The following is a 25,657-nucleotide window of genomic DNA, read 5'->3' as shown; positions in this document are numbered from 1 at the left end:
CCAACATTCTAACCCTACTAGATAAAGTCTTCCTTTGTGTCCAGTACCTACAGCTCAGCTGTCCAATAAAAATGTCATGCAAGCCCATATATCTATGTTTTCCAGTAAGCACTCTGAAAAAGAAACAGGTGAAGTTAATTATAATAACTTAATTTGACCCAGTATATTTAAAATATTGTCATATCAACATGTAATCAGTATAAAAATATTGAGATTTTATATATTTTTTTCCTGTTAAGTCTTCAAAATCTGGTGTGCACTTAATGCACATCTCAGTTCGAAGGCTAATTGTTCATTGGAAATACCTGACCTGGTTTCATAATATTTGCATTTGAAAAAGTAGATTCACTAGTGGAAGTTGTTAACAGACCTAACTCAGAGGTTTTGAATAACTGAACTGAGTTGTTTAAATTTGAGTTTTTACAATGTAAAGTGATTGAAATGAACTAAAACCAAAAATTCTGTTCCTTAATTATACTAATCTAACTGAACCAGCACTGAACAGCCATACTTACCTGGTGGCTGTGGTGCTGGTCCCCTTAGGTCTTAAAGTAATTATTCTTCAGTGGGATATATTTCTCTTGAAAATGGCATACAGCTGTGTCATTGATACAAGTTGGAAAAGTGCAGAAAAGCAACCCACTCAGCCATGTGGACATTTTTGGTATTGCATTTTGATATGCCCAATATAGTAATTTGTTTTTAAGGGCTATTGTCAATAATATGTAATAATGTTTTACTTTTTACAGGGATATTCTGTACTACCTCCCTTCTCTTGTATTTCTATAAGTAATAAGTTTCTGTTACTCAAGAAAAGAATTCATTTTATTATTTTATTTTTATCATTTTTACTAGCAGCAAATATTGAGGTTTTATATAAACTACATATATTTGTATATAAAATTTTATACATATTTATATAAACTTCTAAATTTTATTATCTAGGTTCTTCAGGGACTTTTTTTTATTTTGAGAGAGAGGGAACAAGCAGGGGAGCAGGGTGGGGGGGGGGAGAGAGAGAGAGAGAGAGAGAGAATCTCAAGCAGGCCCAGTGTTTAGTGCAGAGCCCAATGCAGGGCTCAATCCCACGATCCCAGGATCATGACCTGAGCTGAAATCAAGAGTCAGATGCTGAACTGACTGAGCCACCCAGGCACCCCCATTGGGCCCTTGATAATAATATTTTTATACCCTTTAAGAGCTCTTTATTCTAGCCCTTGGTGTCTTAGATGTCTAATTTTTCATTAACAGAGATACCACCCACTTGGAGATTGAGCCCTTCACTCTTCTTGGCGTTTGTGCTGGCCTCATCCCATATCCTCATCATAACCAGTCCCCAAGAAACACATACCAGTGTGCCATGGGGAAACAAGCCATGGGTAAGATTTCCTTCTTGAATTTGGTTGTAAATACTTGGGTAAAAGACTTAAATCTTAATCCTTACTTCACTATTATGAAATGTTTGGCTAAGTCAGACATCGCTGATTCCTGAGGGTTATCTGTGAACTCTTCGGGGCTTACAGGTGTCCTGCCATGTCTGAAGCATAAACAGAAAAAAAAAGCCTCCCTGAACTTGTTACTTTGACCAAACAAGGAGGTATATGATAAATGTCACAGACTGACAAGGCGGTAAACATGAAGAGAAAAGCTGTATAAAGTGTAAGTTGTGAACCAGGAGAAATGGAAGAAAGAGCTGAAAAACACAAGGTTGAGGGAAGAGAGCCGAAGATGCACAGTGTATATTAGAATGTGCTAGTGAGGGTCAGAGTGACCATCGTGGAACCCATTACATCCTTACCCTTGCTCCTGTAGCTTCTGAAACATCAGTTCGTGTCATGCCGATTTCTGAATTCGTTTTCTTCTATTTTTTTTTCCCCTCTCTCCTCCATGCATCTATTAATTTATCTGCTATCCATCCATAACACTTGTTGAGCATCACGTGTAGACCAGACGGTGAGTCTGGAACCCGAACACGGAGAGGTGAGACAGAGCCCTGGCCTCAAGGAGTGCACAGTCTAGTAGGAGAGCCCAACAAGAGCAACTAACTTAAGACACGTGATAAGTGCTGGGGTGGACCAACAGCTGGAATCTTAGGGAATGAGAGCTGAAAAGTCACCTGAGGTTGGAGAGTAGGTTGTTTCCAAAGAATAGAACTGAACCGAGTCTTAAAAGACCCTGAGTATTTTTCACAGACATGGAAATAGAAGCAAGCACTGCAGGGGGGATCTTGGTGCCTTGGTATGGGTGTTTGGCCTAACGGGTGTGGTGGCATCATGGAGACGTGCCATGTGTTAAGGACTTTGGGTTTTATATTGAAGGTGATATGGTGACACTACCAGGACAAAACAAGAAAAAGTTTTGTTTATAAACTTTTTCTGAAATATTTCTTAAAATTTATTTTAAAATGTTTTTTAACTCCTAATAAGTTTAATAAGTTCTATTTTCATATGTGTCTGTGACATCAGTATGTTGTGTCATTTCTGGTTTAAAGTATGATACAAGGAGCTTCGTGAAAAAAAATAACAAAAAACAGAAAGGTTTTGGCATTGCCTTTGGGTAACCACCAGAGAGCATTTAGCTTCTCCGTTACCAGCACGCTGCAACTGACTGTAGCTTGACAATTAAGGAATCCTACATCTCATCCCAGATAGAGAGTGGATATTTCTTTTCAAGTTTTTATATTACGTTTTGGTTGGCAAAACATGTTGTCCTGCAACCATTTACCTGAATGATGTAATGCCTGGACAGTTCAGAATAATTCCCAGTGGGAAAATCTAAGCCGCGGCTCATCAATTTCGCCTTTCCCATTCATCCTCAGCAGCCACGTAGGCTGATTTCCCGCTTGTGCTTGTGACTTGCTAACAAGTTGAAATATACAGTACTGAACCTTGTGTGTCATGAAAGGGCTATCACTTCTATTGGGTTTACCAAACCATTTTGTTTCATGATGTGAATCCTGGCTGAAACAATACACCTTTTGTGTAGAACCTTCAGCAGAATTAACGGAAGACTAATCACTTCATCGCTAATGCCACTCTTTGCTTGTGTTTGAAGATTGAAACAGAAAGGGCTACGAATCTATCTCCACTTGGTGAATCTTTTTTTTTTTTTTTAAATAAAGAGACTTGAAGGAAAGAAATAATATTTTTATTTTTGTAACTCCTCTCCCTACAAAAAAAAAAAAAAAGCCTTTATTTTGTGGCCATGAGTATATGCAACGTTTGGTTAGTTACCACACACAGTTAAGCAGGATCAGTGTGTACAGAAAGCCAATTCAGTGTCTGTAGAGTTCTTTTGTAGTTTTCTGTGTGAAGGTTTTTTTTCTCGTTTTGTTTTGAGTGTCATTTGCAATTCATTGTCTGTGTTTTCTGAGGTTGGTGTATTCAGCTGCTCTGACCCTGGGTCCTGCACATTTAGCTCCTTGGATACAATCCTCTGACGTTACTGCTGACGCTAGGAAGACAAAAGCCACTGAATATCTTAAGTAATAAAAAAAAAAAAACCTTTGTTACTGTTTGTTATTATAAAACACCTGACTGGGAAGAAAAGCATCAAGATAAAAGTACATTCAAAGTTGGCACATTACAGGACCACGTTTCTCTTTGGACGCTGAAATAGCTGCAGAAGTACCGAGCAAGGTCTAGATGAAAACTCACAAAAGCAACAAGGCCAGCAGAGGGAGAAGACCCACAGCAGAGACCCAGGTCTGTAAAGCAGACCTAGGCTAGCACTTTGAGTCGGACTTCTCAGAGTCATTTTAATTCCATGCAGTCTCAGCTGCTGGTAACTAAAAGTCGTGCTATCCCATTTTAAGTAGGAGCCATTGCTGAAGACTGTATACACCTCAGAGGTTCTGTGTGAATGTTCTAAAGTAATGTCTTAGTGCTGTTTGTTTGTTAGTCCATCTGGAAAGTGGAAGACGGTAGCCGAGAATTAACACAGTACATATCCTAGCCAACCTGGAAGATTTGCTGTCTACTTTTCACTACCAGCTGCCTGTCCCCAGTGAACAGAGTGAGAAAATGAGAGAAAGTCATTTTTCTGTCACTACCAAGGAGAGCAAGACGAGCACAAAGCACAAGACTGAAAGCCCTACCTTGTACGTAAGAGAGAGCTTGCTTTAGTCAACGTGAAACCCCAGCAGAGGTGTTTCTTAAACCTAAGCCTCTTTAAGTTGTTAATAAAGTATGGGTCTCCACACACCATCTTATTGTGCTACTAAGAAAGACTTAACCTTCCGTGGATATGGCTCTGTTGTGACAAGGCTCAGAGCAAGAAACCAGGTAGATGTGTGTGGAAATGACGAGGTCTCCGGGTCACTCAGCACCCCAAGTGAAGGCTGTGGGTTGGAGCTGCATCATACCTATGCCCTGGCACCAGACGCCAGTCCACAGGAGCCACGATCTTATATCCTGCCCATTTCATTAGTTGGCAGTCTGCTAGTGTAACACTTTCTCCTGGTTAAGGATCTTTTAGTCACTATCAGCTCAGTTAATGAATATGCATCTCACACCTCCCCTAGTCTCTTCCCAGCCCTCCTGTACCTCCACATTGCTGGGACTTTTTTTTTTTTTTTTTTTTTTTTTAAACCCAGGAGGTAATGCAGCTCCTGTTTTTGTTTTTGTTTTCAATAGATGCTGTTCCAAAGCAGATAGCTCCTTCTCTTGTATTCCCCATTTTATAGTAGAGTGGGACATCTTAGAAGTAGCCTAGAAGATTTTGGGATCATAGAAATACATAATATACAAAGATCCTCGTAAAATTTTGTTTCATTCTGCATCATCATCTACATTTCATTCAACTTTGCTTTAGTTTTTTTTTTTTTTTTTAACAATATTTATTCTTTATCCATTTGGTGGGTACAGAATGAAAAGGTGTCTTGACCAAATTATCCCTGACAGTTATATTTTAGAATTTCGCTGTTGGTTCAAAAACATTTTTTTTAAACCCTTGTCAGTAGTTCAGATGTAAGATTGTATGACATTTCCCGAGACTAGAAAGCTAATAATGAATACTTAATGGAGATAAAATTAAACCATCGTTCAGTTTGTAGGGTTAGCATTGGAGGCAGAAAGGGTGATAGTGCAGGGTCAAGGGAGGTATGTTTGTGTTACTACCAATATTAATAGTGTTGTTAATGAATGTTGCCACTTACTGACCACTCAGATGATTTATACGCAGTTCTTTTAATCATAATAATCATGTCAGATATAATACATACCTTTTTTCTGACAAGGAAACAGAATCCCACTTTGGTTGAGTAACTTATAAAAGGTTACAATACATCTTCTGTGTAATGCTATGCTATCTATAAAACTTACTAAAATTCTTCTTAGTTGAAACTATTTTATTTCCTCACTTTTTCTTCTTCACTGTGGACCGTGATCAAGATGGTTGCCCTGCTAGACTGTAGGATAGAAGCACCTTCAGGACAAGACCATGTCCGTGTTATTTATTACTGTATCCTTGGTGCCTAGCATAGTGCCAGTCAATAGGTATAGTAAGTACTTAACAAATGTTTAAACAACAAATGAATGAATCTCTGAGCACATTAAAGTTTTTAAGAAATCAGGTGCAGGTTTTTGAGAAGAATCTTTGAAAAGAAGAATTAAGTTGGAAAGCTTATACAACCTGATTTTGAAATTTACTCTAAAACCACAGCAATGACGATAGTATGATATTGACATATGGGTGGACATAATAGATCAATGGAACAGAGTCAAGAATCCAGAAATAGACCCACACTTTTGTGGGCATTCAGTTTTCAGTGAGTGTGTTAGGACAATTCCAGGGAAAGGAAAGTCTTCTCAACAAAATAAAATTTCTGTATGTGTATCTGTATAGAAATAAGTGAACATCAACTCCTACCTCATACCTACAAAAAATTAACACAAATGGATCGTGGCCCAAAATGTAGGAGCTAAACCCATAAAATATATAGAAAGAAACATAGGCAAAAGTATTCTTGACTTTGTTTTTTAATTTCGTTTAATTTATGTTTATTTTTGAAGGTGAGAGGGACAGAGTGTGAGCTGGGGAGGGGCAGAGAGAGAGGGAGACACAGAATCCGAACCAGGCTTCAGGCTCTGAGCTGTCAGCACAGAGCCCAATGTGGGGGCTCAAATGCACGAGCCATGAGTTCATGACCTGAGCCAAAGTCGGACACTTAACCAACTGACCCACCCAAGCACCCCAAAAATCTTCATGACTTTGAATGACCTCTGATTTCTTAGAGCTCAAGAAGTGCAGGCTATGAAAAAGAAAAAACATAATTTGGACTTTCTCAAAAGTAAACTTCTGCTCTCTGAAAGACCTTAATCCACAAAATGGGAGCAAGAATTTGCAATATGTGTATGTATAATATCTGATAAAGGATTTGTATCTGGTACATATAAAGAAGTCTTCAATGATCAGACAACTCTGTTAAAAGATAGCAAAAACAAAAACCAGACACTTCACAAAGGGTAATAGGATTGACCAGTAAGCTCATGAACGTATGTTCATTGTTTTCAGTCATCGGGTAAATGTAAATAAAACTGAAACATCATCACACGCTCATTAGAACAACTAAAATGGAAGAGACAGATTAAGTGCCACTGAGGATGCAGAGCAGCTAAGAAGCACAAAGGGTGCTGGCGTGAACACAAAATGGCATGATATTTGGGACATTCTTAAGCAGTTTTTTAGGTTAACTTTACCAAAGCCCACTGCTCTGTATTTGCCCAAGAGAAGTGAACAAAGTCTTGTGCGTGAACGTTCATAGCAGCTTTACACAAGTGCTCCAAACTGGAAACAACTCCGGTGCCCATCAGCCCGTGAATGGATAAATAAGCTGTTTATAGGTGCAGCGGAATACTTCTCAGCAGTAACGAAGAGTGGACTATGTTCCAGCCGTGTGGGTGGATCTCAGAATCATTCTGCTAAGTGAAAGCAGCAGCCAAAGAGTGGCCATACTGCATGATTCCATTTATATAAAATTTTAGAAAGTGTGAGCTGTAATGATAAACAGAGCAGTGTTTGCCTGGGGTCAGGGACAGGGAGGGATTTTTTGGGAGTGTCGGAAGTGTTCTAGATCCTGATTGCGGTGGTGATTTTACAGAGGCATGAATCTGTCAGAACTCCTCAATGTGTACACTTTAAATGGTAAAACTTGTTTTTAATAACGTTCTCAAATAAAGAGAAACTGAGCAAAGAAGGACAGAAAACATAGTTAAATGCATTAAACTTTATTTTTTTCTGTATACATTTCCTAAGATTCTCCTAAGCTACATTGTATCTTTACCAACCTTTTTTCATCCCACCTTAAAACATGTCCTCACTGTTTTAACCTACACGTACATACCTTGCTGTGCCAACCTGCAACTTAAGAAAATTATGATCAAGAAAATATGATTTTGTAAGAAAGACTACGTCCTGGGTAGTAAGGAAATGAGACTGGAGTTAGAGCAAAATGGGACAGTGGGAGGGAGAACCCAGCTTCTGGTCTCCTTGTGTTAGTTATTATGTGTACGCAATGCCCTTTTTAAGGAAGCTGAAAACAGTCAGAGGCATCCTATTTTGAGCCTGTGCTTCACCCAGACCAATCTTTTAATTTCTGCATGACATTTTCTCAAAAATCTTGCTTATTGACAAAATAGTCCTCAGGATTTTTATAAAAATTATAAAGTATGATGGCATTTTGAAGTTTTATGATACAGAAGTCATAGTTTATTAATCCTGTTTTAACCAATACACCCATCAGTGCTGTTAAAAATGTATATACATGTGTGCTCCTACAAGTTCTTCAAAAAGCCTTGAAGGAAAATTTCTAATGAGATCATAAGCACCAGACATTTGCTAAACCATTTTGCTGTTCATCCATTCAGTGGTCAGGTCAGTTGTAATGCCTGAGAATTACATTCTGGGCCTGGTAGCACAATTTATAGTGGGATCTCCTCTCTTTCACCATTGTTTGGAGGTGCAGCCATTAATGCCTTCCCTGCTGCATAATAATGCTTGTCTCAGGTTTCAGAAGACGGTCTGGCAGCCTGGTGGGGCATTGCCTGAACCCTTGTCTCAAGCTGGGTGGAGGATACAATTGGAGCTGAAATCTCGACATAAATTTTAAACGATCTCATGTAAAAGGACAAACTTATTGTCAGTGAACTTTACCACGATCCAGGCAACAGTGATTTTATTTCTAAAACAGTGATCTATTACCAGGTATCCTGCCCAGTTTATTAGTTGGCACTAAAATAACATAAATTAATTGGCAATTTATAGTGTAAACTCAACAAAAAGTTCATGAGATTCAGCTTAGCTATGGTTTTTCAGCTAATCTTGATAGGTTTTCTAGAGATTGACGTACAAATATTTATCAAAAAAATATAATGCAATTCAGTTTCGTTTACTGACATTTATTGAGCCGCTATAGTGAGCCCTGCAGATTTCATTATTTCTTTCAATAGTAATTGTCAAGGAGCACCATATCATTTTTACTGCCTGAAGAGGTTCTTTTCATCCCTGAATTGAAATCACCATTGATTTCATGACATGAGTACAGATGAAAAGGTGAAAGAAATAAATGATGAGTCCTGATATCTGTTCATCTTAGAGCTTAATTCCATGGAATGGCACATCGGCATATTGGGGCATGTGGGTGTTGAGGGTGTGTCCCTATGGAAGCCTGTGCAAGAGAAAAAGAAACTTAAGGCTACCTTCTTAGCCCCTCAAGGGAGAAGAAGAGATACCTGCGAGAAGTTAAGAGGCTCAGTAACTCACACATATGTTCAGGAGTAGGGCAAATATGAGTCCCCATTTTAAGGTCTCTGAGTGGGAGCAACTATATATTCACAAGGCCATTGGAGCGAAACCCTTTTTTGGTGCAAGCCTGAACCCTAGTTAACTAACCGCTATAGGGAAAAGGGACAAAGAATAACATCCTAATTTCACTTCCAGTTGACAGCAACACCTTCCGAGATCCCAGCAGGTAGAAGGGCTGATTGCTAAGGACAGAAAAGCGTATACCTGATTGGACAAGACCTTGGATTTCTTAGGGGAAGGGACCACTGTGCTTTCCCCATTTTATCTCCAGTGTTGGGCCCAGAGTAGGTGTGTGTTCATTGCTTAGCAAATGAAGAGTTAAGCTAATGGGTAAATCCACTCTTCTCTGCTTTGACTTTCATCCTTTTCATTCCTTTCTTTTCCTCTCTTTTCTCTGTTTCATTTAGAACTTTTCTAATGGTTGATTCTTATGAAATGTATCCTTGCCTGTCAGCACTCAGCAGTGGTTTCTAATTACCTTCCCACCTCAGCAGCTGCAACTCTATCCATAAGATACTAAAACTGAGTATAGGAGTGTGGATTTACCTGTCAAATTAACGAGTGGAGACTGGTTCCTCAAAATGGGGTCCTCAAACAATCCAGAAAGTTGACATTATTTAGGTTAGTATACCTCGAGTGTGATTCTTCTGATTCTTTCTCTTTGTAGGACTTTTTTTTTTTTTTTTTAAGATTTATTTTTGAGGAGGCTGGGGCAGAGAACAGAAGAGCTGAAGCAGGCTCCCCTCTGACAGCACTGAGCCCGACGGAGGCTTGAACCCATGAACCACAAGATCATGACCCAAGTGGAAGTCAGACGCTCGATCAGCTGAGCCACCCAGGCGCCCATGCAAATGTTTCCTCTTTGTAGGACTTTTAACCTTACTGAGAAAAATTGTTTTTAAAAGTCATTAGCCACTATAAGGGTGTTATTGCTTTTGAAATGTTTAACCTGAAGGTTTTCTTCATTTTAATTAGTGAAGTTAATATCTTTTTTTAAATCCTGGTACACATGGCTACTTAATTATTTGACATAATAGAATGTGCACTTTGTTTTCTCTAATGTCAATTAAGGTACCATTGGATACAACCAGCGCAACCGAATCGATACTCTCATGTATCTGCTAGCATATCCACAAAAACCCATGGTTAAAACAAAGACCATTGAGTTGATAGAATTTGAGAAACTGCCAGCTGGACAGAATGCAACAGTTGCAGTGATGAGTTACAGCGGCTATGATATTGAAGACGCCCTTGTTTTAAACAAGGCTTCCTTGGACAGAGGTAAGTGGGTCTACAGAGCTCTGATAGTGTGCAGAATTTGGTATAATAACGGCAATCCGTTAAAAACCACCTCATGTCAAAATGTTAATGCCAGTTTCAAGTGACTTGAATTTTAAAACATATAAACAGGAGGTAGTTAGGTTTCAGTGTTGACTTTTTTAATGAATATTCCATAGAGGTAATTTGTTAAATGTATTTTTGTTGTTATTTTACTTTACTGGTGACTTGAGAGAGTTCCTCAATAGAAAACATGCAAGAATTTGCTTATTCCTTGCAAGAGTTAGAATAAATGAAATGTGGTTTTTAAATATATCTACTTAGTCAACAACAAACTGAGAAGGCAATAGCAATATTTCTGTGTTAAAGGGTATTTTTTGTAATTGTCTCAACCCCACATAATGTTAGACCTTTTTATTACCAAAATGCCAAAAGTTAAAAATACACATGCACAAACCCCCGACTTACCAGTTTCTATGCAATCCTTTTGTCAGTTTTTTGACAGTTTACTTTCGCAAGTCACCACTTCATGGTTTGTTAGCTGTCACCTGACCTGAAGTCTGACTCCTCTCTTCATAATCTCTCTCTTTTTCCTCCCTGGCATGCCCACTCTGCCTTCCCCTTCACTCTCTGTAGTTGCTAGGCAGCCATAATAGTACTCCTAGACATGTGTCTTTGGCATTAATGTTGGCTGCACTTAATTTATGCCTCTTTTTTTTTCCTCCAAATGACAACAGCCATGCTTTAAAACTAGATGTTTTCCTTTCTGATTAACTGGTAACGTTTATGTGGAAATCCGAAGACTTTGTGATATCTGTCAGAAACTCCGCAACACAATTTAATGATCTGAGTTTACTGTCCTCTAGCTCTTAAGCTATCACCTGTAAATAAAATGCCCATTTACACTTAGAGGAAAGCGCCTCTTGATTTCAGTCTGCACAGATTCCCACTGCACTCTACCACGTTGCAGTTAATGGCCAGTGTACAGAATTTTAAGATCATGTAATGTTTCCAAAGCAGCTGGCTCACCGAGCGGAGTTTATGATGGCCATACACAATTTACCAAGAGCCATAATGACTAAGACCTTTCTTGAAGACACACTAACATCTTTATCTCCCGTCCAGATGTCAAAATTTGTTATTTCATCTCATAGTCACCTTTGTATTTTAAAAATTAGAGCACTGAGGCTTTAGTTAGAAATCCATTTTTTCCTGATTTTCTAAACCCACATTCTTAAATTTCTTGTTAAGAGTTCTGTCTTTGGTGGAGAATCGTTAAGTGAAGGATTTTACAACCATGCATTTATTTCATCTGTAACAGCTGACATTTAATCCTGAGATGTCTCCCTATTTAAGTGAACTCTGACATGGCTCAGTATATCCTAGGGCGATTAAGAGAGAGAATCCAATTTAGAATAACTACTTGGCCAGAGGGAGAAAAGAAAAGAAATGCAGTCACAGAAACTTGGGCAAATCTACAGCAGATGAATCTTCTTGTGGGATTCAGTGCTGGAAGCTTTTGCTCCACCTAAAAGTTTCCTTCTGTTCCTTTTGCTTATCTTTTTTTTTCTTATGTTTTATTTATTTTTGAGAGAGAGAGAGAGAGAGCAAATCTACAGCAGATGAATCTTCTTGTGGGATTCAGTGCTGGAAGCTTTTGCTCCACCTAAAAGTTTCCTTCTGTTCCTTTTGCTTATCTTTTTTTTTCTTATGTTTTATTTATTTTTGAGAGAGAGAGAGAGAGAGAGAACGTGAGCAGGAGAGGGACAGAAAGAGTGGGAGACACAGAATCTGAAGACAGCCTCCAGGCTCTGAGCTAGCGATTAGCACATAGCCCGACGCAGGGCTCGAACCCACAAACCGCGAGATCATGACCTGAGCCGGACGCTTAACCGACTGAGCCACCCAGGCGCCCCATTGCTTATCTTTCATAGTGTTTATTTAGATTGTTAGTTGGTCTCAGGACTTTTCCCTCATTCACTAAATAAATGTGATCCAAAAGTGTAATCACAGCAACTCTCATCTTCAGGGCACAGGCAAACAATTTCTCCTGTTAAAAAATTATTTGATTGCAGCTACTTTTCATTTTCTCTCCTCTCTGGGGAAAATTAATCTTTTTGTGTCTTTGTTTGGGACTTCCTCTGAATGCCAAAATTAGAAAAAGGGAAACTTTTCAGAGAAGGTTAACAGAAGTTATGCACCAGAAGGATGTGAGGGAAGAATCTTTGTTGATCAGTAGACATGTGTTTCCATGCTTCCACCCAAATGGCTGGGGGGTGACCTTGGCCCCGTGATTTCCCTGGACCTCATTTTATAGCACTTGTAACACTGTACATAGAGCAGTTAAGCCGGGTGGTCTCTGGGGCCCTCTCTGGTTCCCACAGTCTGTGACTCTGTTCCCTGAAAGAATCACAGTGATGCTCCGATTTCTCTTGCCTTCCTCCAGCATGACCAGGTGTGTTCCGTGCTGAGACAAGGTTGTACAGGTTCCGGTGTCTATGTGGACAGGAAGTGTTGAAGAGCTTCTGAGCCAGTTCTTTGGATTATCGGGTTGTTATTTGGCCCGTCCCAGATGATCCTAATGTAGAACAAGTTGCGAGGGGATGAATGGGTGGGTCATTCAGTAACACAAGTATGTGTTTTCTTATAGTTGTATTGGTGGTACTGATCCCCAGTTTGGTTTCATTTTAGGCTTTGGGCGTTGCCTTGTATATAAAAATGCTAAATGTACATTGAAGCGCTATACCAATCAGACTTTTGATAAAGTGATGGGGCCAATGTTGGACGCTGCTACAAGAAAACCCATCTGGCGACACGAAATTTTAGATGCAGACGGTATTTGTTCTCCAGGTAAGAGCCCTTTTTAAAAACTATTTAAGTGTATACTCTTTGAAATATGAAAGTTATACAGCAGTATTTCTGAACATTTTTAAACAGGGAAGAAAAAAATGACAACAAAACCACTTTCCTAACTTAAAGTGTGGTCATTTTTGATGAGTTTCCCTTCTAGTCTATTTTTCTGTGCATATATTTTTAGATAGTAGTAGTTCTATTCTAGCCATACTTTTCTACCTGAAGTTTTAAAGCACAGAAAAGCCACTTTAAGGAAATGTTTAAAATAAAATGTTTTCAAAGTGTAGATGCCATGTCCCTGCACCTATACCAGTATTTCATCATTTGTGCATTTAACATACAGACTGACTTGAGACTCTTCCCCTAAAAAGTGTGACTCTGTGGTAATTACAAACTTGCAGTGAATGTGTTACTCCTGTGTCCCACAGCCCTGCCCTTGTGAGTCTTACAGGCTAGTGTGGGAGACTGACATTGACCAGAGGATCACACGTAAACATGTCACCTCATAGCCAGCTTAAGGAGTCCTGTAAAGGGCTGTGAGGGCATTCGATAGCAAAAGGATCTGACCTAGGCAGAAGCACAGGGTGGCCTTCCCTCAGGAAGGGCGCTGAGATCTGGAGGGTGAATGGGGAGGGGAGTGTGTCCTGAGCAGCGGTGTCCTGCAGCCATAGATAGTTAAAGGTTCTGAAAGGCCAGCATGGCTCAGCTGGGGAGAGTACAGGGGGAGGGCAATAAACATGAATCTAGAGAGCGGAAGAGCAGGAGGGAGGGGCGGGCCCAGACACAGGCCTTGCAGCCACGCTGTTTTCGTCGTGATCCTAAAAGCAACTTGCAGTCAGGTATGCATTTGAAATGATCATTCTGACTGCAGCGTGATGAGATGAGTAGAAAGGGGCGAAAACAGCTAGAGCTCTGGCCCCAGAGCAGGTGAGCGGGGCCGTGGTGAGCGGAGAGCTGAGCTGTCGGGGGGGACACCGCTGGGAGGGAAGTCCACTGGCTTGTCATGATGGCGCACGGGTGGTGGTGCTGCATCTGCTGTGGTGCCCACAGCCACGCGGCATGTGGCGTCCTCTCCTTCTTGCTGCATATCTTTTTCGGAGAATTTCGCTTGCTGGTAACTGGGGTTATGTGATGGAGAGAGAGTGCTGTGACAGTAGTCGGCCGTGGAGCTTACCAGGAAAAGATGCAAAGAAAGGTGAGACTAGCAGGAAGATCAAAGAAATATTTTGATTTCCTCAGTGTCCCAAGTTGAGTTGCCAGTGGCTGAGTACTGGGTGAAATAACTACTAATAACAATAAGTGGCCCAGACTTGTTCTAACACCTTAAGAGATACATAAAATTGTCATTTGTTGACGTGAAGTTTCTCTGGTTAATTTGGTTCTCTAAACCAGTTTCTTGATTTTTTTTACACACTGATTTTTCAGATGGGCTGGCACAATTACTAACGAGCCCTGTTGAACTCTGGCTCATGCTGTATAGACTTTTTCCTTCCTTGTCTGCATTTCATGGACCAATCTAAGCACATGGTTCCATGCCCCAGTAATGTGTGCATTTCACAGATGTGGTAACAATTGGGCTATAACACCCTTCTCTTTTTCTTAGGTGAGAAGGTAGAAAACAAACAAGTGCTTGTAAATAAGTCCATGCCCACAGTAACTCAGATTCCTCTGGAAGGAAGTAATGTGCCGCAGCAGCCACAGTACAAGGATGTGCCCATCACGTATGTATCAGTTTCGCCTCGGAAATACCTAGAGAGATTCAAAAAAGGAGAGCTGGGGGAAATTAGAAGTTAGCTCTTAGAGGGTTAGAGAATAGAAATTACAGTTGGGGGTAGTAATAGTCATCATGAAGACAGCATGGCGTGGAAGATAAAACCAAGCTGTGGAATCAACTAGGCCTTCCAACCTGGGTTTGAGTTATGGGCCAAGTACACAGGGCTTCCAGGCAGAGGGAACAGTGACGTGAAGGCCCCCTGGGCAGAAAAGCACCTGGATTTGGAGGCCCAATGCAGCCTGCTGGGGCTAGGTTGTCCAGTCCTTGGGAGTTCTTTCTGTAGAGGGTGATAGGATCAGATGTGTGTTAAATAAGTAAATTAAACACACCGGCCACAGTCTGGCATCACCACTGTCCTGGACTATGGCTGGATTTCATACTGGTCGTGTTGTGTGTTACTGTACATGGATGAAGTACTCAAACCTTGGCCTCAGGTTTTTCATCTGTGCAATGAAAGAGTTACACTCATTAATCTCCAGATGTGTCAAAACAGTGAAATGAGAGACTTCATGAGTTGAGCCGTGAGCCACTGATAGCAGCCACACTCTGACATAAAAACAAAACTGGAAGAAGTAACAAGATGCTCGATCTAACCAGGGTGAACGGAGTTACCTGAACTCTGAGGTGGGGGGGGGGGTCAGGGGTGACACGGAGAGCTGGGTTTCTGGCCCTGGACGGCAGTTCCACAAACCTGTTCTGGCCCACAGCTGAGGCCCGCTCCGGGCCAGCCACCATGCCACTTGCACTGGAGACACAGCTGAAGTGAGCCATGACCCTTCCCTGAAAGGAGCCACACGTAGTTAGTGGAGACCTGCACAGAAAAAGAAGTCCAGTGAATATCCTGATCATAGTGGCTTCATTGAGAACTTTCCCCATACCGATTATGTTTGTGGGCACTTTACAGTGTTAGTTCAGTTGTTCTGGCCACCACCCCATGAGCTGGGCGCTCTTGATAGCCTTGTGTAAAAGACACAGGAACTGAGGCACAGAGAGGTGAAGTAACTTACCAAGGTCACACAGCTACAAGTAGCAGTCTGTCTTCAGAGCCCAGCTCCTGCCCTCTGTGCTAAATGCTGCAGTGCTGTGGGTGCCGTGGGTTTGTGGAATGAGTGGGAGTGTGGAGGAGAAAGTGGGCTCTCCACTTAGGGGAGAGGTCAGGGCCCTTGTCCTGAATCTTAAAGAACAAAAAGCTGTTTTAGGATGACAAAGGTGGTTATGCTAGCTGGTTTTCATCCCACCCTGGAGGAAGAGATCTTTTTTCCTCTTCGGAACTCACGCCCCATCCCCCCCACCCCGGGTTCTTCATTTAATCTAGGCTTTTAGGGACCTGACTGTCATTCCCTCTTCAGTCCCTTCCATGTCTTCAGCCAGCTTTCTGTCGAGTCCTTCCCCACAGGCTAGAAAGTGTGCTCCCATATTTCTTATCTTGAAAAGAAAACGAAACCTTGCTCGGGGCTCTGCGATCCCTCCCGGCTGCCAAGCATCCCGTTTCTTTGTCCGCCATGAGAGAGTAGCGTGGGAATGCTGTGTGCGGCGTGGGTTAGGTTGCCTCACGCCTGCCTCACAATGTTCAGTAAAGGTTAGCCATCTCAGACGAGGACTGGAAGAGGGAAGTGGTGACCTTTGAACTTAAAGTTGAAAAAATGAAAGGCACGTTTCAGAGTCCAAAATGGCAATGTCAGAGCATTCTGTGGTTGATCTTAGGTAAAATATGTCCTGTGGGTGACAGGTTCACAAAAGGCAATTTGAAAATTCTGTTTTAGTGACTTCCTCTTAATTTAGCTACAAAGGGGCAACGGATTCATACATTGAAAAAGTGATGATCTCTTCAAATGCTGAAGATGCTTTTCTGATCAAAATGCTGCTGAGGCAGACGAGGCGTCCAGAGATTGGAGACAAGTTCAGCAGCCGCCACGGGCAAAAAGGTAAATTGTGTCGCTCCTCAGTTTGTTTACAAAACTGAAAATAGGATTTGTTAACCACATATATAAGAAATGTTGTGTAACTTTCCCTGTTTTAAAAAAAAAATTGTGTGGGAAAAATTATTACGTTGTTAGCCAAATTTATGCTGGTTTTATTTCTTCAGTTTTCTTGTTTTTACTTTAATAGCATTGAGAAATGTACCATAGGATTGCTTCTCTTTACCATTTATTTCATTTTTTTTTGCAGCTGCTCCACCCAGAATTATAATTGCGCATATATTCTAGACGATGTACCTAATAGGGTATAGGCAGCCGTTCAGAAAATAAATGGCAGCACCTCTTTTTTAAATTTATTACACTGTCTGTTGGGCCATAGCATCGTGGGGTGTCAGCACGAGAATACTCGTCAGAATGATCTGCCCCTGTGTTTAACAGGGAGCAGCCAGTCGGAGGTACCCGGCTGGGGGGCCTTGGAGCTGAATTAGAACCCGGGTCTCCGGCCCTCCCCGTCTGCTGCACGGTGGTCCCTCACCTGGACGCTTTTGTCCACCTGATCCCCTTGGTGGTTATGCTGAGTCTTCATGTGTTTGTGGCTTTGTGGTGTCTTGTTTTTTTAGCTGCAAGAAACGTAGCAGTGTGTCACCACTGATTAACTTGTTTCCAGTAGGGTCTCTCTTACATACGTATATCCATCCATGGTGTTTCAGAGTGGAACGCTGGCCCTGGTGGCTGGGTTTTGGCCGTGTCTGCCACTTACCGAGTTGAAGGACAGCAGCAGCTGCTAACACTTCGGTAGCACTAACTGTGCCGGGCAGGGTCCTCAGCACTTCACACACACACACTCACTCACCGGCTTCTCTCTCACAGTCCTGGGAGGTCGGTGCTGTTCTTGTAGATGAGGAAACAGAGGCACAGTGACATGAGTAGCTTGTCCAGTGTCCCCCATTGGTAGTGGAACTGGTTTTTGAACCCTAGCAGCCTGGCTCCAGAGTCCATGCTCCTGACTGACAGCTCTGCTGTCCTGAGTGTTAAGCAGTTGGCATGGTGCCTGGCACACAGCGAGTGCTCAGGAGGAGAGAGAAGTGACCACTGACGTTGGCTGTTTTGCATTCTGCTCTCCAACTTTGTGTCTCCTCTTTACTCATAAATTCCTAGTGCGATGGCCTCGTGGTTTTAATTGATTGATTTCAAGATAATGGCATTTTACATTCTTGCTGATTTCAACATTTGCCACGCAAGTATGTAAGATTACAGTTTGTTTAGTCAAAGAATATTACAGTTCGTTTAGTCAGCCTTAGTTGTCATTCCTTCGATCAGTGAGACTGTTCCAGCCTGAGATACTATTTTTCATTCAGCTGACAGACACAAGATTATTTTAGCCTGTCGCTATTTTATTTAAAAAAATGATTTTATCCATGTGAATTTGACACTTCTAATTCATATAGTTTCCTAAAATGCTAACTCTTAATACCTTTTGAGCATCTGTAAACATTTCTTGAGATTCTAGTGTTTTCCAGTAATTAGCAGTGAAAATCAAGTTCTCTATATTGAAACTATTTCTCCCTCTCTCTTGGTCTAGACAATTTCTGAGATATACCACTAAGTCATATAAGTCATTCTGGGGTAAACATAATCTTATTAAAGCCTCTGTTTTACTTGACCTATTCCCTGGACTGGGACAAAGCTTGAAAATCATAAAATATTGGCACTGGACACTTTATAAGAATGCACACTATAAGAGAAGGTCTCCATTTTCTGAATCAGTTTACAAACTTCAGATGTCCCAAATCCTCGTGTTTTATTCCACCAGAGTGTTGTGCGAAGAGTGGAAGGCTGGCAAACATCACATTGATTATCCACTGTGTCCTAACTCCACTAAACTTCTCGAGGACACGGATCACGTTCTTAAGTTAGAGCCAGTCTTGTGGAGGGTACCTAATAGGTAGGTGGTAATGGTTAAATATATGAATGAATCCAAGGTAGGAAAATGAAAAGAGACAGATTCCATACTCTTGATGGATTATCTATAGATAATATGTAAGTATGTGTGTGTATAGTATAGACAAAGCAGTACGTTTGAAAATGAGAAACATACTTGATTAGTAAGCTCCTATAAACACAGACCTCTACACATACAGGTAACGACAGTGAGCTTTGTGCTGTGACATTTTTTCAAACTAATAATATGATTGGGATAATGTTCATTGACAGAAGTGGTTTCCAGCCTGCAGAGATGTGAAACCGCAGATTTTGGAAATCGGTTGAATCTTAGCGGGGCCTGACTTGTACATCTCTGTGAAGCAGAAAGAAGCCCTCCCGGGGTTAGGTGACCTTTCACTTAGTGAGGAGTTTATCTTGCTAGTGTTCTTTTCCAGATGGTTTCTAATCCAGGATGAAAACCTTCTGATGAGCCCAGATTCCCTTGATATTCCCTTGTCTTATAGCTTCTTTAGATTTATTGAAAAGATCAGGTGAAAATAGGCAAACAAAAAATAGGTAGTTTAAACCTTCAGAGAGTAGTGGAAGGCATGATATAGAACCTTTAACATCATTTTTGTTTAAGTCTAGTTTTTTAATCAATAATAATTGCACATGGTTTAAAAGGTCAAATAGTACAAAAAAGGGGGGGTTTGAACTGAAAAGCATACCTTCCCTGCCTTTTCTCCAATTCCACTTCCCAGAAGCAATTTCTTCTCATTTTTATTTTCATATTTTGAAATAATATTTTCAAATATTTTTAAAGTTTATTTATTTTGAGAGAGTGGGGGGTGGGGCAGAGAGAGAAGGAGAGAGAAAATCCCAATCAGGCTCCGTGCTATCAGTGCAGAGCCCAGTGCAGGGCTTGAACACATGAACCACAAGATAATGACCTGAGCCAAAGTTGGATGCTTAACCGACTGAGCCACCCAAATAATATTTTTATTATTATTATTTGCTCCTCGAAATAATATTTTTAAACAGCTATTTATATTCATTCATCCATTTTCGATATTACCCATTGATTTTCTGTTATGATAGATAGGAGGAGCCGGCACTTGGCTGCCTCTCTCTCACTCCCCACCTCCGTTCCCTGCACAGATTTATCATGTTAGGCTACTTGCTTAGATTGTATTATTATGACTATATAAATGTTGTTCACCCTCAAACCAAGTAGTTGAGGACATTTTCTTTATCGTATAACTTTATTTTTTCAGAAGTTAATAATCTGGTTTTTTTTTAATTTGCTTAATTCTCTTATTCCTGTTTCCATTCTTCTATACCATTAATAGTCTTTTAACACCATTTTCTACAAGATGAGTAGCCTGTTAGGACCATTTTTCTCCCCGGAAGACCTCCTCTGTAGCGCCCCCATTCTTCCTGCTCCGAACTGTGGTGGTTTTCCTCTGAGATTTCTAGCCAGTGTCTTAAGAGCTGATCACCACAGCAGTTTTGGGCAGAACCCGGCTCAGTTGGGGCTGTAAGCCACCTCGTCTCGTGTGCTTCAGAAATGTTTTCAAGAAAAGGAAGGAAGCATTCTGTGCTAGTTTGCTATAATCCCATACCACAGACTGAGGACTTACATTGACTCACAGTTCTGGAAGCTGAAGTCCGAGGTCAAGGTATTGGCAGGTTTGGTTTCTCCTGAGACCCCTTTCCATGGCTTGCAGGTGGCCACTGTGTCCCTGTACCCTCACAGCACCTTTTCTCTGTACATCTACATCCTCACGTCTCTCCCTCTTCTTACAAGGACACCAGCCATATTGGATGAGGGTCCATCCCATGATCTTATTTTTATTTAACCTTAATTATCTCTGTAAAGACCCTGTCTCTCAGTAGGATCACATGCTGAGGTGTCCTGTGTGATCTGGGGGACATAGTCTGTTACACACTCTAGAGCTGTGCTCAGTGGTAATCATTTATGAAATTCCCATGCGAGCCCCTGTTTCTTGGCTCATCCCGTCATCCCCACCACGGTGGAATAGTCTGTTCATTAAATTACTGAGAAAGGATAGCAAGAAGTAAATTTTGTAAGATCATATATATCTGAACATGCTGTATCCTCATAGTTGATTTATATTCTGGTTGATTATAGAATTCTAGATTGAAAAATCCTTTTCTCTAAGGATCCTGACAACATTGCTGTATTATTGTCTAGTTTCCATGTCACATTATTCTTCCTGATCTGTGTGTATGTGTGTGCGTGTGTGTGCATGTGTGTGTGCACAGGTGTACTGTTTCTCTCTTTTCTTTCCTCACATCCCTTTCCCCTGAAGATTTTACTGTCTTCTTCTGTTCTTGGAATTCTGAAATTTTCATTCCTTGTCCTAGGAAATCAGGTATTTTCTTATTCTGGAAGTTCACGTTCCTTCAATTTTCAGACATTTTCTTATTTTGTTGATAATCTCCCTTCATCATTTTCCTTGTACCTTACTTGTCCATTTCCTTCTCTTCTTGTTTTTCTTCCTAGGATTTGATTGACTTTATTTTCCAGATTTGTTTTAATGTTTATTTATTTTTGAGAGACAGACAGAGCATGAGCAGGGAAGGGGCAGAGAGAGTGACACAGAATCTGAAGCAGGCTCCAGGCTCTGAGCTGACGCCACAGAGCCCAACATGGGGCTCAAATCTGCAAACCGCAAGATCATGACCTGAGCCAAAATCAGATGCCCAACTTACTAGGCCACCCAAGTGCTCCAATTTTCCAGATTTTTTTAACCTATTATATTTTAATTTCTAATTAAAAATATTAACTTATAACCTTTTTGTAGCCACGAGTATATATTTTTTGTATTATATTCATTTTTAGTTTTAGTTGTTTGGCTCTTTTTTTTTTTTCCCTCTTCAGCTGTCTTCTATTCCTAATTGTTTGTACTCCTTGAGAGGTTTTTTTCCTCCTCCTGACTTGTTGGGAGATTTTCTCTAATACCTGATATGCCCATGAACCCTAAAAAGCAGCTAGAAGCTTTATGGCCCAGGAATAGAATTTGTTGACTGGTGGACATCACTGTAGGGGATCAGGCAGTGAGCCGTGGTTCTTGCTGGTGCCAGTGTCTGCATATTATGAGCTTTCTAACTTTTGCTGAAAAGTTGGAGCTGGGAGTGAGGGTCAGGACAGTACTAAAGACTACCAGCTGACCTTCGGGGAGCCAGATAGGGGCAGGGGCCTGGAGCCCACTGTTCAGCGCACACTTTCATTTAGCTTCTCTATATCAGGCTACTACCTCACCCCACCATCTGCTGTGCCAGCTGCCTTGGGGTGCCAGGTCATTGGGTTCAGTTTCTCAAAGAAGGGTTGGGGGGAAAGTGTGATTTCCTGGTTGTTTGGGGTGGGGAGTAGAAAGGGGCACCCAGGTGGCTCAGTCGGTTAAGGGTCTGACTTTGGCTCAGGTCATGAACTCCCATTTCAGGAGTTCTAGCCCTGCATCAAACTCTGCTGACAGCTCAGAGCCTGGAGCCTGCTTCCGATTCTGTGTCTGTCTGTCTGTCTGTCTCTCTCTCTCTCTCTCTCTCTGCCCCTCCCCAGCTTGCACTCTGTGTCCGTCTGTCTGTCTGTCTGTCTCTCTCTCTCATAAATAAATAAATAAATAAATAACTTAAAAATTTTTTAAAAAGTCAGGAGCTGATGACTTCTTAAGTAGACATTTATTTTTACAAATATTTATTAAAGTATCTTCTAAATGGTGCTGTTCTAAGCCCTGGTAACAAGCAGTGAACAAAATGGACAAAATTGCAGTGCTTGTGGGTCTTCCATTCTTATGGGCAAGAGAGGTAATGATAAGTGTTGAGATAAAACAAAAGGGGACAATAGGAAGCATGTGGGGGGAAGGCATGTCTTTAGGAGTTGAAATTTTAGGTAAAATGGCTAGGGTGCTGCACCTTATTGAAAAGATGGCAGTGGGGAAGTACGGGAGCAGACCCACCTTAGCCAAAGAGCATGGGGGGGGGGAGGGGTAGATGGTGAAGACCTGAGGCTGGAGGCGTGTCAGGAGGGCTGGAGGCCTGTGTGGCTGGAGCTGAGCTAGTAAGCCCAGGAGGGCAGTCAGCCACGCTGTGAACTTTGGCTTTTCCTCCAAGTGAAGTGGACAGCTGCTGGAGGAGTCTGAGCAATGAGGACTGTGACCTGACTTACTCTGACCACAGTGACGAAAACATTCTGTAGGGGGCAAGGGAAGGCATGGTACCAGCCGAATGCTACTACAGTAGCCCAGGCAGGGCTGGTGTGAGTGGGGAAAGCATGATGATGGGGAAATGGTGAGGAGGGGTCACTTAGAACACCTTTTAAATTCCAGCACCCACCGGAATTGTTGATGGGTGCAGTGACTGAGCCCCACACCTCATCCTGCTCTTCACAGTACTTTTTGTCTCTGTTTCCAGAGCCTTCCAAGGAGTCGGGGTGAGGGCTGAGCCAGTTTGCCACTCCATACTTCTCCGCAGGTACTTAGGTTTGCCTTGGTCCTTGTGTTCAACCATCTACTGCTCTTTACTCATCAGCTCTCACAACAGAATTATTAGCCCTTGCCTATTGTTTTTCTTAAAGGTCTGTACCTTAATTTTTGTCAACTCTTATGTTGGGTTTAGAGAGGGCATGGAGGTAAACAGATGTGTTCCACCTGCCATGTTGACTGGAAACCGTGTGTCTGGTATGTGAGAATGCTTGACACAAGAGTGCTTGGTGTCCTTGGTTTTTTTCACTGCACCGTATAGAACTAAAGTTAAGTGCTTGTTTCAGCAGCACATATGCTATAGAACTGGGCACTTGAATCATTTCTAAGATTGAAAACCAACGTAAAAATGCTCAAAGCTCACATACTCAGAATTATGACATAAATGTAAGAGTCATTGGAGGGATAGTGATTGCATTCTCTTAACTCTTAATTATCTGCGAATAGCTTATCTTTTGCCTGGGTCATTACTGTAGTCCGAAAGCCCTGAGGCATGAGTGAGCTGGTGTATTCAAGGGACAGAATGAAGTCCGTTGTGGCCAGGGAAGCCTGAGGAGAGAGCACAGGGGAGAGAGCTGGGAGGGCCACGCCCCGTAGGAACTTGTTCCCCTTGTGCCGGGAGCTGGTGGGGCTGCTGGGTGGTGAACAGAAGAAAGGCTCAAGGAGATCTGACCGCCAGTCTCAGAGGTCACCGTGAATTCCTATGGAGAGCGAATTGAGGAGAGCGAGGAGGGAAGCGTGGTGACTGGTGGTGTTCCGGGCAGAGAGGATGGCGATGTGCACTCAGGAGGAGCACCTGGCGAATGGCGGGAAGTGACAGACTCCGAGTGTGCTCTGCAGGTCCAGCCAGTGAGACTTGCTGGTGGCTGAGGTTTTGGGAGAGGAAGGGTGGGAACTGAAGGAGAGGATGAGGTCAGAGCAACTGCTGATGTTTACCAAGCAGCAGGACTGGGGACGAGGTGTTCAGAGATAGTCAGGGCTCCAGAGTTTGGGCCTCAGGTCTGAAACATTCAGGAGGCTCTAGTGAAGATGGTAGGTGTGTACTTGGGAGAGGTTAAGGCTAGAAATAAAATTTGGGAGTCATTTGCATGTAAATTTGTAGAACCTTTTAACTTCTGCCTATTAATAATTTATAAGCAGGGGCGCCTGGGTGGCTTAGTTGGTTAAGCGTCCGACTTTCGCTTAGGTCATGATCTCACGGTTCGTGGGTTCAAGCCCCGCNAACTTAACTGAATTAAAACAGCATGATGGCTGTTTTCGTGGTAGAGTTCAAGTGACACAATCCTGCTGAAGTTGTGATTTTTGTTATCACATCTTTAGGATGTGACCTAATTACTTACTACATAATAACTGTCCTATTACTTATTAAAAGCCTGTGCCTGGGGCGCCTGGGTTTAGTCGTTTAAGTGTCCGACTTTCTCTTAGGTCATGATCTCGCGGTTCGTGGGTTCGAGCCCTGCGTCGGGCTCAGTGCTGACTGCCAGCTCAGAGCCTGGAGCCTGTTTCAGTCTGTGACTCCCTCTCTCTCTGACCCTCCCCTGCTCACGCTCTCTCTCTCCTAGAAATAAATAAAACATTAAAAAATAATAATAATAACTTATAAGCATTTTCATTCCCCCCTTTAACCTTTACAGATCGAATCGGTATTGTTACCACTCTATAGAACCAGAAAAGTGGAGACTCAGGCAAGTAGCTTGCCTCATACATCTCAGTGCTGGCAGAGCCAGGATTTGAATCCAGGTGTTGGATCTGGGTGCATTTCCCATTCTGTTAAATCTGGCTGAAGGTGGCTCTTGTGTCTTCTGATACCCCACTACCACTCTGCTCCCAGGATTGCCATGCTCTCTGGGAACTCCCCTGGGAGAGACAACCTTTTCTTGAAACTGAAACCTAGTATATCTCCTATCTTTTGTGTATCTCCTCCTTAAGGTGGTCGTTTTCTCAAAATTCCCCTTCTTGGATAAGCAGGTTTACATGGCTCTCCTCTACCACCAGTCTGGAGTGAATACTGTCCCCACATACTTTATTCCAGAAATGTCTGCCAAACCCCCATATTAAGACATCCTCCTAGCATAAAGCTGTATTTTTCAGGAATCGCTTCCTTTGTAGCATCAACTCATTGGAAAACACTGTCCCTCTTTCCTTCTTTAATCAGTCCTTGGGCCAGGCTCTCATGGCCTTGGTAAAACTGTATCGAGAATTTGAGCAGATCTGAAAGGAAGTAAAGTGTTGAGCCCCCAATTTTGACCATCCTCCTGATTCCTCTGGCTAGCTGTGACAGAGCCTGCAAAGAGGGGAGCTGGGGGGCAGCGAGGACAGCGAGCTGGTTTGGAACATTTACATGCAGCGGGCACACCTGGCGGTGTCTGTGAGGAGCCGTGTGGCCCAGGGAGGAGGGGGGCAGGAGGTGTAAAACAGCCTGATGCTGGCGAGTGAGACGTCATGAGCGGGATGGAGAAGGCAGTCCACAGCCTCAGCTTTGCTCATCTGTCATTGTCATGGAACGAGCTGACAGCGGTTCCGTAGTATGTGAATCTTCAGGGCACGTGTTGCGCCATGATTCCTGCAGTGATTTTTTCCTTTCTGGCCCAGACACCTGCCAGGGT

General features: G+C 42.1%; 1 protein-coding gene across 2 annotated transcripts in view; it reads left to right on the top strand.

Annotated features, from left to right (window-relative positions):
* The window catches only part of POLR3B (RNA polymerase III subunit B), a 102,502-nt gene that overhangs the window by 54,529 nt on the left and 22,316 nt on the right, over positions 1-25,657 (top strand). For both annotated transcript variants that reach the window (XM_039230476.1, XM_039230477.1), the window contains exons 19-23: positions 1,252-1,379; positions 9,874-10,083; positions 12,772-12,930; positions 14,537-14,654; positions 16,490-16,632. In XM_039230476.1, the coding sequence (XP_039086407.1) occupies positions 1,252-1,379; positions 9,874-10,083; positions 12,772-12,930; positions 14,537-14,654; positions 16,490-16,632 (758 nt within the window). The remainder of the gene's footprint in view (positions 1-1,251; positions 1,380-9,873; positions 10,084-12,771; positions 12,931-14,536; positions 14,655-16,489; positions 16,633-25,657) is intronic.

This window comes from Hyaena hyaena, unplaced genomic scaffold, assembly GCF_003009895.1.
Source record: "Hyaena hyaena isolate Hyena2069 unplaced genomic scaffold, ASM300989v1 scaffold_46, whole genome shotgun sequence".
NCBI lineage: Eukaryota > Metazoa > Chordata > Mammalia > Carnivora > Hyaenidae > Hyaena > Hyaena hyaena.
Note: the sequence above shows the minus strand (reverse complement) of the source record. Positions and strands in the feature narration are given on the sequence as shown.